The following is a 15042-nucleotide window of genomic DNA, read 5'->3' as shown; positions in this document are numbered from 1 at the left end:
ATGTCACTATAGGTGTAAACACAGAGTCATCTACAGAGATCCACATCAGCAAGGTCTGGAAAAATAAGGTAATATACATCTGGATAACAATAATAGTTAAAAAAAAAAAAAAGGGGGGGGGTGGCTGTGCTGCATATTCTTCTGGTCAAGACCTGCTCAGAGGCTGGCTGGAGCAACAGCTTCAATAGGACCTTGAAGTGGTAGGCTTGAAAAGGAATAGCAATGGGATATGCAATCCAACAGCCATTTAGATAAGACTTCCAGTGACAGCCTGAAACAGCTCTGAGATCCAATTCATTTCAGTGACACCTGATGTCACTAAAAGCAAGTTTATCAAATAATCAGAGACATATCTGTGCCCCTAACTTGTGAAATTACCATAACTGTATTCAGAAGTTGGGTAACCGCACATGCAAATTACCTAAATTGCTCTGCCTCATTTCCCACCACCACTGAGCGATTTCAAACAAAATAGTAATGTTCAGTTATTGAAGTTCAGTTATTATTCCATAAGAGCCATACTCTCCTTCAGTCTTTATGCAAAACGCCCATTGTTATCAATAGGAGATCTCCTGTGGATAGAGGGTAGCGTATGACCCTGAACAACATAAGTGCAGTTCACAGACCCCATAAAAAAATGCAGTATGGCTCTCTTCACAGAATGAATTTGACACATGTGTGTACTGTGAGCTCTTATCCACTTCAGATAATCTTTTCACATCAACAGGTTTCAGAGTAGCAGCCACGTTAGTCTGTGTCCGCAAAAAGAAAAGGAGTACTTGTGGCACCTTAGAGACTAACACATTTATTTGAGCATAAGCTTTTGTGAGCTACAGCTCACTTCATCGGATGCAAAGCTTATGATCAAATAAATGTGTTAGTCTATAAGGTGCCACAAGTACTCCTTTTCTTTTTTTCACATCAAGTTCATGGAGAACAGTTTCCCCAGGAAGTGCCTTCAGTCTTGGGGAGAATGTTGACAGGAAGACTGACTGTTTAAGGGAGAACTCCAACACCACTTTGGGGAAGAATTTAGGATAACCAAATATCATCACACTACCCTTTTAAAACAGGGTGGGGTGGAAGTCAGTAACACCTCAAGCTAACTCACTGAAGTCACTGCTTCCATGTAACAAAGAAATTCAAGAGGTTTCATCAGTTTTCTAATGACCAACTTAATATCACACGTAACCAGAGACTTTTTAATGGGCAATTTCACAGGTGCTGACTTTCCAAAGCGCTGAGGGGCACTCGACCCCCTGCTCTGTCCCAGGCCCCACCCCCATTCCATCCCTTCCCCCAAGACCCCATCGTGCCTCTTCACCCCCTCCACCCCACCTCTTCCTGCCCAGTTCTGCCACGTCCTCACTCCTCCCTCCACCCCCTTCAAGCCTCCCAAACACGAACAAACAATGGATTGCTGTAGGTCGGAGGAGCTGGGGGGAGGGGGAAGAGCTCGTAGGGGGGCTGCCGGTGGATGCTCAGCACCCACCATTTTCCCCCCTTTTTCCCCATTTTTTCCCCTGCAGCACCCACCGCGTAAGTGTCTATGGGCAGTTTCAAATGCAGTAAGCCACTCAGACACCTGATAAGTACAGGCGTCAGTGGAACTAATTTCAGTATTCATAGGGAAAGCTAAAATAGCTTAGGGTCCTTGGACAGCACGCACCCTCCCTCCCTATTTAGGTCAGTCACCTACAGCCCCCAACTAAAACGTCTCCATAAAAACATCATGTGCCAGCAATGCCCCTCTGCCATGTACATTGGCCAAACCAGACAGTCTCTACGCAAAAGAATAAATGGACACAAATCAGCCATCAAGAATTGTAATATTCAAAAACCAGTAGATGAACACTTCAATCTCCCTGGACACTCAATAACGACTTAAAAGTGGCAATTCTTCAACGAAAAAACTTCAAAAACAGACTCTAATGAGAAACTGCAGAACTGGAATTAATTTGCAAATTGGACACCATCAAATTAGGCCCAAATAAAGACTGGGAGTGGATGGGTCACTACAAAAAGTAATTTTCCCTCCCCTTCTTGTCAGCTGTTGAGAATAGGCAACTTCCACCTTAACTGAATTGGCTTGTTAGCTCTGACCTCCCACTTAGTAAGGCAACTCCCATCTTTTCATGTGCTATAATATATATTCTGCTTACTGTATTTTTCACTCCATGCATCTGATTAAGTGAGTTTTAGCCCACGAAAGCTTATGCTCAAATAAATTTATCATCTTTAAGGTGCCACAAGGACTCTTCATTGTTGGTGCTACAGTAGGCATCAAATCCAGATACACCCAAGTTAAGTCACACAGAATGCCTTGGGAGCTTCAGTACATACACAATTTCCTCACACATTAAGGCCTGGAGTACAGATCTAGATGGTGACAGTCAGCACACCCCGTTGCTCAGAGAACTCCACGGGGATTCTGCAACAGAACCAAGCTTCAACTGGCATGATGCAAGATGAACTTGAATACACTTCAAGCAATGTGCTGATAAGGGATCGTCAGGCTGCACAAGTAATCCAAGAACTCTCAGCCTGAGTTACCAGCATCAATGCTAAGTGGAACTGCATAACTAGTCATGAAGAGTCCGTGCCCAGGAGTCAAAAGACGACCATGTAAGGCCACAGTGGTCAAATAATGGCCACTAAAGGCTGGCCAAAAATCTGTACTCTACAGTGAAGACTTCAATTCAGTGTCCAACCCCAGTAATGTATTCATTTGATGCAGTGAGGACATGCATTTCATTGACTTAACAGTGCAGCTCGATAATGAGAGAGTGCTAAAGCACAGACCTGGCACAGTCTACGTTAAAGCAGTTAGCACTAGTGCAAAGTCTTGATGCCCACTGAGAACACTTGACCCTGGTTCACTAAAAGTTCTACTCCCTTTGGGGGCCAACATCACCGAAGCCTGTAGCCTTGCCAAACAAGGTACATCACTAGAAATGTTAAAGTTGTATATTTCATGTAAATTCAGAAAAAGGCATTTTTTTTTTTTAGTTAAAAGAACTTTTTTTTTTTTTTTTTAAATAATGGTAACAAAATACCAAGAAGCATGCAGTGTAATGAAGGAAGAGTTGAAAGGACAGAGCAGTGACCCTGGGGAGCTCTTCCCATTTTTCTTATGGAGAAAGAAATGGATGGTTGGAAACATAAGTAACAGCTCGTGTTCTACAACAAAGGTAGCTCCTACTTCCCTGCCCTAGAAGTCAAAGGCTTACAATTTTCAACTATTCTAAGAACTGTTTTGAAGCAGCAAAATTACAACTGTTAGATGCACTCCTAGAATGATGTTCATTACAATGCAATTTCAAAAGACATGAGTACCAGATATACATATTTATCAGAACCGATATATGAATCTATTTGCATGATGCGCAACTTCATAAACCACCAATTAACAGGCAATGCCTTGGCCATGTAATGTGGTATTACCCAACAAAGAACAAAAATAACTTTAACATTTTGAGATATACTTACTTAAAACCTTTATGGTGAAGTTCTGGAGGAAGGGAAGTGGGTAGAAATAATTCAAAATAGGTGATGGCCTTTTGCATGGTAACATCAAATGGGCACATTAAAGGCCGCCATTCATCTAGCATCTCCGTGGAGGCATTTTCTGGAAAATACCTAAAAAAGGGGAAGTCTTAATTTTCACTTCATTTATTTATTTTTGCCATGAATTTAAATTTTACAGCTAAATTGTGCACTGAGATGTTATGGTGTAAGGGCCATATTGTTAGAAAGAAAGAGATAAGAATCAGACCAGTAACCCAATAAATCCTCAGCCTCACTCAGCCTCCAAAAAAAATTAAAAAAAAATAAAAAAAGTCTGAAGGATGAGATGACTGGAAATATGGATCATTTCCACAAAGTGTGCAACTGTAATACAATTTCTTACTCTTATTACAACTAAAAAAATCCTCATGATACAGAACCACTTCAATGTAAAGATTCTGTGAGATCAAATAACGGATATTTACATTAAAGACCAATCTTAATGGAAGTAGAGCTAATGTTCTGATTCCTCCTAATAAAGTGCATCTGGAAGACTAGAATAGCCCTATAACAAATATGGAACTTTTTTAAGAAGGAGCTGCTTTCTCATGTAAAATTAGTGTTTAGAATTTGTTCCATAGTCAGAAGAGGCATTAGTTTATATAAAAAAGCTACTGCAATAAAATATGGCTACTTAAAAGCCATGCCACCAATTCCTGCAACCTCACCCATGCAAAATTTAGAGTAAAGAGTTTCCAGAAGTTAAATCAAATTTCCCATTTTAATTTTGAACTAAAAACATGCATTATACATTGAATGTAAATTTGATGCTAATAAAAGATGTTAAATTGTCAGCAATGTTCCCTCTAATTTTTTATTTTCATGTGCGGAATGAATTTTGTTATATTCACCAATATGGAAGTGATGTGTGACACATCACCTTCATATTGGTGCACATAACAAAATTCATGCGGTGGGGGTGGGGCCGAGAGGTTCGGAGTGTGGGACAGGGCTCAGGGCTGGGGCAGAGGGTTCAGGGGATGACGGCTCTGGCTGGGGGTGCAGGCTCTGGGGTGGGGCTGGAGATAAGGGGTTCAGGGTGTGGGAGGGGGCTCAGGGTTGGGGCAGAGGGTTGGCGTGCGGGGGGGGGGGGGCTCTGTGGTTGGGCCGGGGATTAGAGATTTGGGGTGTGGGCAGGGGCTCAGAGCTGGGGCACAGTGTTGGGATGCAGGGGGCTGCGGGCTCTGGGATGGGGCTAGGGATGAGGGGTTTGGGGTACAGGCTGTCCCGGGACTGCAGTGAGGAGGATTCCCCCCCCGCCCTCTCTCGCCACAGCAGCTCGGGGCTTGGTGAGAGGCATCTCTCCCCAGCCGTGGCAGCTCCAGTGGGGCTGGGACGGGCTGAGGGAGGGGCTCCTCTCCCCTGGGAGTGGCAAGTCCAGGGCAGGTACCTGCTGGGGCTGGCGGGGAGGAGCGCCTCTCCCCGTCGCAACCCTGAACCCCTGCGTGGGGCTTAATAGGCAGCTGTGCAGCTGCACAGCTTAGAGGAAACTTAGATTGTCAACCCTAAAAGCCAAATTCCTTCATTTATCCAAAAAAAATGGCACTGCACAACCAGCGTCAGTGCAGAATTCCCTCACCCTGCCAACGCTTCTCAACACCAACTTGGGGTGATTACCTCTAGGTAGCCATTCAAACCTTGGTGTCTCTGCCAATAATACTTAACAGATGCCAGATGTGGCAATGGTTTTATAATGTGGATCACCTGCTCACATGAAAGTGGACAATGAATATCAATATTTCACGTAGGCCAGAAAAGAGCTACCAGACCTCTCAACTGCATTCCTTGTATATCCCAGACTCCTATAAGTCAATTAGTACAGAGCACTATATAAAACTCTAGACCAGGGTGAGGACATATACACTGTGGGTAGTGGATATGACTGAGGTGATATGGAAAAGACAAAATCATGGTTACAGATTACAAAGATTGGTTTAGGATCTATTTTATAATATCCTGGCTAAAAAAAAAAAAAAAAAAAAAAAGCTATGTGGCTTTCTACTTAACTTTTTATTGGTTTTCAATTAAAGTTTCAGCTTAGAAGAAAAGAGTGTATTTTTAAAAACACACACAACATTGTGCAGAGTGCTACCCTTAGTTATTGCCCTTTTGATTTCACTTTAAACATGTTACTATAAAAACATACCACAGGAATCATCGGCTCATACATGTGGTTGAGGACACTAAAAAATCTCTCTTAAAGGTAAAAGATCACTCAAATTGATACATTTGAGGCAAGAGCTGTAGAAAAATTATTAATAAGGACTCCAAAATTTATAAAAACAACGTTTTACACTCTTTTTCCTCCTCCCATCTGCCCCACTCCCTTCCATAAGTAGACCCAAAAATAGGTCTTTTAACCTCTAACTTAAAAGATTACTCTAAATTGTATCAAGGAAAGCATCAGACCTTTCCATTATGGTGTCAACTTTCAGGATAGCAGGACTAGGGAAGCAAGAATTTATTAAGCTTATTTCTGTTAAGCAGATAACACACACTTGAAAGATTAAGTTAAACAATATTTCCAGAGAAGAAATAATAGAAACTTGATGTATTTGCATCACTTCAGTTCAAATAAAAAAAAAAAAGTGTATCATATGGGTTTAAAATGATGAAATAAAATTAGTTCCATAAAACAGGAGCCTTGTACAGAAAATATTAGCAAATGATTTTTCACTAGAACAAAGGCTTTTATCAAATATAAAGTACCAAATATAATTCAACTTTGGAACTTCAACTATAAATGCTAAATGTTATGCTGGAAAGAGAGGGGGGGGATCAGAAAGCTTACACTTTTAAAAAAAATAGCACAGACAGTATAAAGTACCCCCAAGCACCCAACACGTTCCAGAAAAAAAATACTAAAGGCATGTGCTTCAGAAAGATTAGAAAATAGTTAAGAACTTACGGTCGACAACTTTTCACAAGTGTTTTTAGAACGCTTTCTACAGAACTGAAACAAAAATGAAAAAGAAAATTAGAAGCTGTACTTGAAATAGACTAATGTAATTACAATAGTCAGTTTATGATTGTTTAAAATCTAAGATGGTATTGATGCAATTAGACACCATCTGTGTACATGCAATGGCTAATCCTTCTGTTCCATACAGACCTAATCACAAGGATTAAAACTGCTTTAATTTCTGATTCTACTCCTTATTCCTCTCTAGTATTCACTGTACTTCAATCAGAGTGAAAAACTAGTACCACATTAAAGAATAATATCTTGCATTCTATTATGGACTAACAAGCAGAATCAACACAGTTTTTATGGATACTTGAAACTATAATAGAAAAAAAAATCACACAATAAGAGTGTTAAGTTTTAAGATAGATGAAGGGCAGTATATTTCAGTACCTTTCAGACTCCAAATCCTTAACTATTTTTTTAGATTTGGTTTTTGTTTATGCATAATCGAATCTAATGCATTTGTATACATCCCTAACCAAACAAAAGAAATGAATTAACTGTAACTCACTAGTTATTTCTACAGCTTCCCTGACACTTAGCAACAGCTGACTGAACAAGTTTTCCTAGCTATGGGTAACATTGTTTTTATCAGAGTAACAATGACTGTTTTTAATAGCAATTTTCACATGAAGCTTCTTCACACGTGTAACATCTAATTCTGTCAAACTGTTTTTTTAAATTGAAGCAAAATAGTAAATGCTTTCAAAAAGATGAGGAAGGGAGAATTATGTATCAATGGCACTATGACAGGCAATCTGTTTTTACTTTTTACATGGCTTTGTAATTAACATTTAATTTCAGTAAATACAATAGTAGACAGTTGCTAGATTGCATTTTGGTCAGAGGCCATTCTCTGAATAAAAATATTCTATGAACTCAGAACATCATTGTACTGTACATGTAGTTTACCCACTACTTAAAAGTAAAACAAATACTGTATGCCTACCCTCACGATTCCAAAAAATAAGAGATAAAAGTGGAGCCTTGCTCAGGATAAAGAGATCAGTGTCCAGTAAAAGTTCAGATATCCAGCTAAAATACCTTCTGTGCTCTCCATGTAAACACTATACTGTACATCTGACAAGTCCCACAGAAAGGAAATAAGACTCCACTTAAACTCACAGAAAAGAATATAAAATGGATAAAACACTTTTTCATAGAATCATAGAATTTTAGGGTTGGAAGAGACCTCAGGAGGTCATCTAGTCCAACCCCCTGCTCAAAGCAGGACCAACACCAACTAAATCATCCCAGCCAGGGTTTTGTCAAGCAGGGCCTTAAAAACCTTTAAGGATGGAGATTCCACCACCTCCCTAGGTAACCCATTCCAGTGCTTCACCACCCTCCTAGTGAATAATGTTTTCTAATATCCAACCTAGACCTCCCCCCTTCAACTTGAGACCATTGCTTCTTGTTCTGTCATCTGCCACCACGGAGAACAACATAGCTCCATCCTCTTTGGAACCCCCCTTCAGGTAATTGAAGGCTGCTATCAATTCCCTCCTCACTCTTGTCTTCCGCAGACTAAATAACCCCAGTTCCCTCAGCCTCCCCTCATAAGTCATGTGCCCCAGCCCCCTAATCTTTTTCATTGCCCTCTGCTGGACTCTCTCCAATTTGTCCACATCCCTTCTGTAGTGGGGGGACCAAAACTAGACACAAACTCTGCCTCGAGCCTCTGACTAGTGGCTTGTGTTTGTTTCTCAATGTTTATTTAGATTCCTTACAGACTGTGATGGAGAACTGTTTACAATATTCATATTTACCAGGCTAGCAGATTTTTGTATGCAGCTGTAACACTAAATATGATCCAGGACAGAAAGCATCAAATACATTAAAAAACTGCCACTATGGATCAAACCTATGGCCTAGCTAGTCCAGTAACCTGCCAACACCCCAGACCAGTACCAAATACTGCAGAGAAAGGTGCTAAAGGGCATGTCTACATTGAAAACTTAAGTCGACCAAATCTAGTAATTACTGCGGTGGTCCATGTCCACACTACCCTCCTTCAATCAGTGGTGTGCATCCTCACTCTAGGTTCCCTACTCCCTCCCCTGCAGCCACCCAGAATCTCGCCTCCCTGCCAAGGGCAGGGCAGCCACCCAGGCTCCCAACAGGGAGAAGGGAGGTGGAAGCCTCGATGCAGCTGGGCTCCTGGCAGGGAGCCAGGACGCCAGGAACAGCCTGGCTTCAAGCAGGGAGACTGGGTAGCAGCTTGCCTAGGCAGCCCGGCTCGGAGCGGGAAGCCTGGGCAGAAGGCAGCAGTCTGGCTGGGAGCGGGGAGAACTTTCTTGTCAATTTCACAACTGCAGCATGGAGCCATAAAATTGATTAAAAAGCAGCCAACAGCTAATGTAATAACACAGTGTCTACACAGACACTGCATTGCCCTAACTATATCAACATAAGCCCTACGCCCTTCATGGAGGTTGAATTACGTCGGTGTAGTAGGCCACTTACATCAGCGAGAGCAAGGCTGTAGTGTGTAAACTGACATAGTTAGGTCAACATAAGCCGCCGTACTTCAACATAACTGTATAATGGACACCAGGGCAAAGTCTCTGTAACGAAGACTTAAGGAATAACTTCATGGGGAACAGAGCAGCAGCCGTGTTAGTCTGTATTCGCAAAAAGAAAAGGAATACTTGTGGCACCTTAGAGACTAACCAATTTATTTGAGCATAAGCTTTTGTGAAATGAGCTGTAGCTCACAAAAGCTTATGCTCAAATAAATTGGTTAGTCTCTAAGGTGCCACAAGTACTCCTTTTCTTTTCATGGGGAAGTTTCTTGTTAGTATCTCTTAATAGTTGGCTGATGTCCTAAAGCATGAGGATTTATATCTTTTATAAATATCCCATATAAAGTTAACTGTGGATATTACCCATTTAAATCCATGATCATTTTTTAAATCCTACTAAACTTTCTTTGATTTTTTTTAAACCAGTCCTTCTCTCCTTCTTCATTACAAAAAGTGGAGACTTGCTTATTATTAGCAGTCTCGTAATGTACCTACCTTTAAAAAAAAGAGCCAGGTAAAGCTCTATCCCTGGACATGTTTTAAGTACTGTAGGGTTTATTTTCTTTATGTGGAAAAGGATATATGATCTCTCGAACCTATAATATCTAATTTTTGTGTACTCTTTCAAGATTGAGTGTACATTTGTTTAAAAATAAAAGGAATTAGTTTAAAGCTTGATACTATTGTCTATATTTCACTAATTATCAAAAAATAGTGAAATACACTGTGAAGTAGGGAAATATAGCCTAGATGAACCTACTATAAGGTGGGTGCACAAATGGTTTGACAACAGTACTCAAAGAGTAGTTATCAATAGTTCAGAGTCAGGCTGGAAGCGCATGTTGAATGGGGTCCTACAGGGATCTGTTCTGGGTCCAGTTCTATTCAATATTTTCATAAATGATTTGGATAATGGGATAGAGAGTATACTTATAAAGTTTGCAGACAATACCAAGATGGGAGGGATTGCAAGTGCTTTAGGGGTTAGAATTCAAAATGATCTTGACAAACTGGAGAAATGGTCTGAAATAAACAAGATGAAATTCAATAAGGATAAATGCAAAGTACTACACTTAGAAAGGAACAATCAATTACACAAATATAAAATGGGAAGTGACTACCTAGGAAGGAGTACTGCAGAAAAGGATCTGGGGGCTATAGTGAATCACAAAGTAAATGAGTTAACAATATAATATTATTGCCAAAAAAAAAAAAAAAAAAAAGGCAATGTCCATTCTTGGATGTATTAGCAGGGTGTTGTAAGCAAGACTCAAGTAGTAATTACTCCACTCTACTGAGCACTGATAAGGTTTCAAGGGGAGTACTGCGTCCAGTTCTCAGCACCACACTTCAGGAAATATGTGGACAATTGGAGAAAGTCCAGAGGAGAGCAACAAAAATGACTTAATGTCTAGAAAACATGACCTACAAGGAGAGATTGAAAAACCTGGGGTTTGTTTAGTCTGGAGAAAAGAAGATTGAGGGGGAACATAAGTCTTTAAGTATGTAAAAGGTTATAAAATGGAGGGTGATAAATTCTTCTCCTTATCCACTGAGGACCTGACAAGAAGTAATGGGCTTAAATTGCAGCAAAGTGGATTTAGGTAAGATATTAGAAAAAACTTCCTAACTGTAAGGGTAGTTAACTACTAGAACAAATTACCTAGGGAGGCTGTGAAATCTCCATCGTCTAACCCAAGAGTGGCCAAACTGCAACTCACAGGCCGCATGCGGCTCTTTAACAGTTAAAGTGCAGCTCACGGAGCCCCCCAGGCCCTCCCCATTCTTCACCTGCCCCAGGGGGAGAGTGGGGCCTCTACCCTGCAGCAGGGTAATGGGGATAGGGGCTTCTGCCAGAGATGACTGCTGCCTGCCTATCAATGTCCCTTCCAGTCCTATATTTCTATGATTCCTCAGAATAAATAGTGCAGTACTAAAATTTCTTTCTGAAGGTTATTGTATTTTATACTTATGTAAGTACAAATTTCTGCTACATTTTCATAACCTGTTTTAAAAAATAATTTTCACTGACAAAAATCCGGAGAAGCCAAAACTGTCAGGCTGCTCGGCGCATTTGTTTCATACTGCCTTTTCTACTTTATTTTTCTCCTTAATGTGGTTTCTGGTACCACTGTCCTTGCTCTCAACCACTTTCCACAAACTTCAATGTTTTGTAGTAAAGTTAAATTCATTTAAGAGACATGCATTTCTAAAGCTATGTAAATATACATTTTGTCCATATTCCAAGTAATAATTATTCAAACATTAAAATCACCTTGTGTTGTTCCCTTTGATGTTTGTTGGTTAAAATAATTAGCAGATAGCCATTTTTCTCAGCCACATCACACACAGTATATTTTTCCACAATTAGAAAGGTTTAAATACAGTGCGACATTCTCATAAATAGTGGTGTAATGTTAACATTGGATTTCCAATACAATTATTTATGCAGAAAGTTACACCTGTGTGACATGTGTTACAGTCTAACAGAACATGCAGAAGATAACACATCGGCCAGAGCTGAACAAAAAAACATTATCCTTACCACCTATGTAAAACATTAAGCACAAATGTTTTAGGTGAAGACAAGCCTGGTCGATATGAACTGAATGTAAAAAAGAAAGATGTAAAACATGACATGGAAAACAACAGTTCTATCAACAAATATAGTATAAGAGTAACTCTAAAGGTAGAAAGTATTTAAATGATCCTGGCAATATTTAAATAATTATCCCTTCATATACAGCAGAAGGAATTCACTCAAATTTGAAAATTTCAACAATGTTGCAAAAACACCATATGAGAACACATCGCACTGCATAGTAAACGGGATACCATAAACTTCAGATCTAGTCAATTAAAAGCAAAGGTTGATATATCACCTCCATTTGGAATCCTCCTTCCAATTTTTGTGCTTTTACAGCCCCCCATCCCTCCAAATTTTCTCTCCCCATTTATTGTGTGGGTTTTTCACACAGCAAAGGAAAAACAGACTAATTGACTCAACGGGGCAAACTGCATATAGTCAGTTTCACTAGGTGTTGGCAAATCCATAACTAATTACATTTTTTCCTCTGACCTTTTAGATATAGTAATCCTTTAGGTGTTACTTGAAAAAACAGTACATAAACTATTTTCAGAGAGAAGAGCAAATTTTTAAATTTGGCCATTTCCCTTTAATAGAATATTTTTTCAGACTATATATAATTATCAGAAGATCTCAGAGGGAAGTCTCCCCTAATATAATTACACAAATAATTTGATTGTTTTCTCTTCATGACACACAGATCATAGGCAGGGTCCTTTTCGAATTTTATGAAAAAGTGTGTCTCATTTACAACTATTACTGATCAAAAAACTTTTTTCCTATGAAAAATTTCAAATGAGAATTTTTAACTCAAAAGTAGAAAAATTTCAGTTCAAGCTGTAGTTTTTTGTCAAAAAGTTCTGAATTTGTTTTTCTTCCTTCCTTCCTCCCTCCCTCATTTCTTTTATTCCTCCCCCCTTTTTTTTGGCCACTGAGTGCAATAAAATGATTATAATCTTGGGCTTTTCCTTCACTTTTTCCTCTCCATTTCCTTTTTGAACTCTAACTTTTCCAAAGTTGGAGAAATTTTTAATAGAAAAAATGAAATGTAACTGTGCCACTCACTAACTTTTCAAAAGTTGAGGTTAGTGTTTCCCATCGAAAAATGGGGTTTCCACAACTTTAGCAGCACCTTCCTGAAAAATTTCAGCTAACTCTATTCTGCTTGTATAAATAGGAAAAAATGGAAATTGGATAGAGAAAAATCAAAAAAATGTAACATAGGGACCTTTGAACCTTTATCTGACAAAGAAGAACGGAAAGTTCAATAGGTAGCCATAGATGGAGTTGTGAAGTCTGTGCACACTGCATGGCTGCAAAATAGGCAACAAGTTTATGATAGGACAGAGAGGTTAAAATGATCTGTATAGGCAATGGACTGATAAATACCAATTGTGCTTTATGTTTACTATAAATACACAGACCTCTGTATGGGTGACATCCAAATTTCAGGATTTGTGTATACATGAATTGAGAATGGTTTGCAATTTTTGAGTGTGGATACCAAGAAAACATTACATATTAATGTCCTCTATAACCACACTTCACACAGTGCATATTTGCTTTATGAAAAAGCAATGTGCGATTTAGACATTTTCAAAGTTTCTTTCCCCTTAAAAATAAAAGTTTTAGTAAACAAATTAACTTTGTAGAATAATTGCATTTGCCCACATTACTGTATTAGCATTTTTGATGATTTTTTCCGCAACGGAAAACATTTGGTTTCTGTGTGTGTGACCCAGGCATTTTACATGTAAATTTCATATTTTGTGTCTGTGTAAGAGAGAGACTTTTTTTCCCTAACTTGTTGTGAGATGGAATTAAACAAAGGATTTAAAAAAAAATTATCACTGAAGTTTATTAATTAGACTGTGGTCTATTTTCCCAATGGAAGAGGTTGAAGATCCATGACTTGACATACTTAAACCTGAACTTTATAGAGTACATGAAAAATAAAGAAATATCATAACAAATAATTATTCACTGTCAGAGGGATGTGCAAGATGATAGGTCTTTTTTTTAACCTTTATTTCCATGAATGTATAAAAAGTCTAGATATATATTGTTCATTTGCTATATATCAAGATCTAAATATTAAAAAATAATCTTCAACCACATTATCAGTGTTCTAAAGACCCCTTAAACCAAAGCAATTACTTCAATAAACTACAATAAAACTTACTTAGGAAACCAATTTAATCCAAGGTGTTCTGTTTTGGAATACAATATCCTCTCCAACATTTCATAAAGTGGTCTCCATGGTAACTCCAAATCATCTCTTGAAAGAAGTTCTTTTTTCCTAATTTAAGAAATGAAGTGCACTTCGGGATTAAACATTGTCCTTACCAGCACACAGCATACATTAGAATACCTAAAAACTGAACAGCAGAAAGTTATTTGAACGTACATTTGTCTTTTTTCCACATTATTGCTACTAATGGCATGCCAAACACTATTCATTTACAAGCATTCTTTTTGGGATTCAAGACATCCATAATGTCTCTACAAAAAAATTGCCAAGTGCAGTTATATCACTCATTAATAAATACTTTCAATGACATGTGACACACACATCTCTTAATTGTTCCTCTTAAACTTTAGTTCTCAGATCATATTATTTTTGGAGATCTCCATCTTCTTATAGAATTTCTATATCAAGAAAAGCAAAGCTAACATAGGATATTTAGCTCTTTGATCAATATTGAAATCAAGCCTCAAAAAGGGACCGTTTTTCTCAAATTTCCCTCCATTATCAAAGATCTGTGCAGGGTAAGAGCAAATGACGTAATTTGTACAGGGACAAACAATGCAGTTAACTATACTGTAGGCCAAGGATCAAATGTCCAATTTATGGATGTAAATATTTAAGTAGAAGAATGCTAGCAAAATGTACTTACTTTAACAGGTTTATCAACAGACGTGCAAATCCCTGCATCATGCTGATCTCCAGCTTTGGAATTGTTACCAACTCATACAGCAACTTGATAAAAAGCACATGATCTTCTTTGCTAAATTTTCTCCCATATAGTCGGATATACCTATAAGGAAAACATGAGTCAGTGTTGTGCGCTGAGCATATTCATCCTGCCAAAGAACTGACCCCATCTAGGAACCTTACTGTTCAACCATGGAGGACCAAAGTAAAAACTACCCAAAAGTTTTAGCAGTAAGCACAAAGTCTGGTCAATATGCTAAGCAAAGAAAGAAGATCCTGATGAAGGCAACTAGCTGTGGAAAGGAAGGAACTGAGGCAGCTGAGGACCACATGACCCTTTATAATTCCTGTTCCAAGTGTTCGGTGCCAGACAAGGGCATTCATGCAGCCCCATTGGGCACTGCTTTTTCAGAAAGTTCCTGAAGCTCAGGAGCAGCAAGAGTTGTATCCCACAAGAGGA

General features: G+C 38.9%; 1 protein-coding gene across 4 annotated transcripts in view; it reads right to left on the bottom strand.

The window, feature by feature from the left end:
• The window catches only part of PSME4 (proteasome activator subunit 4), a 218513-nt gene that overhangs the window by 176981 nt on the left and 26490 nt on the right, over nt 1-15042 (bottom strand). For all 4 annotated transcript variants that reach the window (XM_073339167.2, XM_073339165.2, XM_073339166.2 and 1 more), the window contains exons 2-5: nt 14545-14685; nt 13830-13946; nt 6476-6520; nt 3490-3639 (exon numbers count right to left, since the gene is read on the bottom strand). In XM_073339167.2, the coding sequence (XP_073195268.2) occupies nt 3490-3639; nt 6476-6520; nt 13830-13946; nt 14545-14685 (453 nt within the window). The remainder of the gene's footprint in view (nt 1-3489; nt 3640-6475; nt 6521-13829; nt 13947-14544; nt 14686-15042) is intronic.

The sequence above is a fragment of the Lepidochelys kempii genome, chromosome 3 (genome assembly GCF_965140285.1).
Source record: "Lepidochelys kempii isolate rLepKem1 chromosome 3, rLepKem1.hap1, whole genome shotgun sequence".
Taxonomy (NCBI): domain Eukaryota; kingdom Metazoa; phylum Chordata; order Testudines; family Cheloniidae; genus Lepidochelys; species Lepidochelys kempii.
This window is presented reverse-complemented; position numbering and strand designations above follow the sequence as displayed.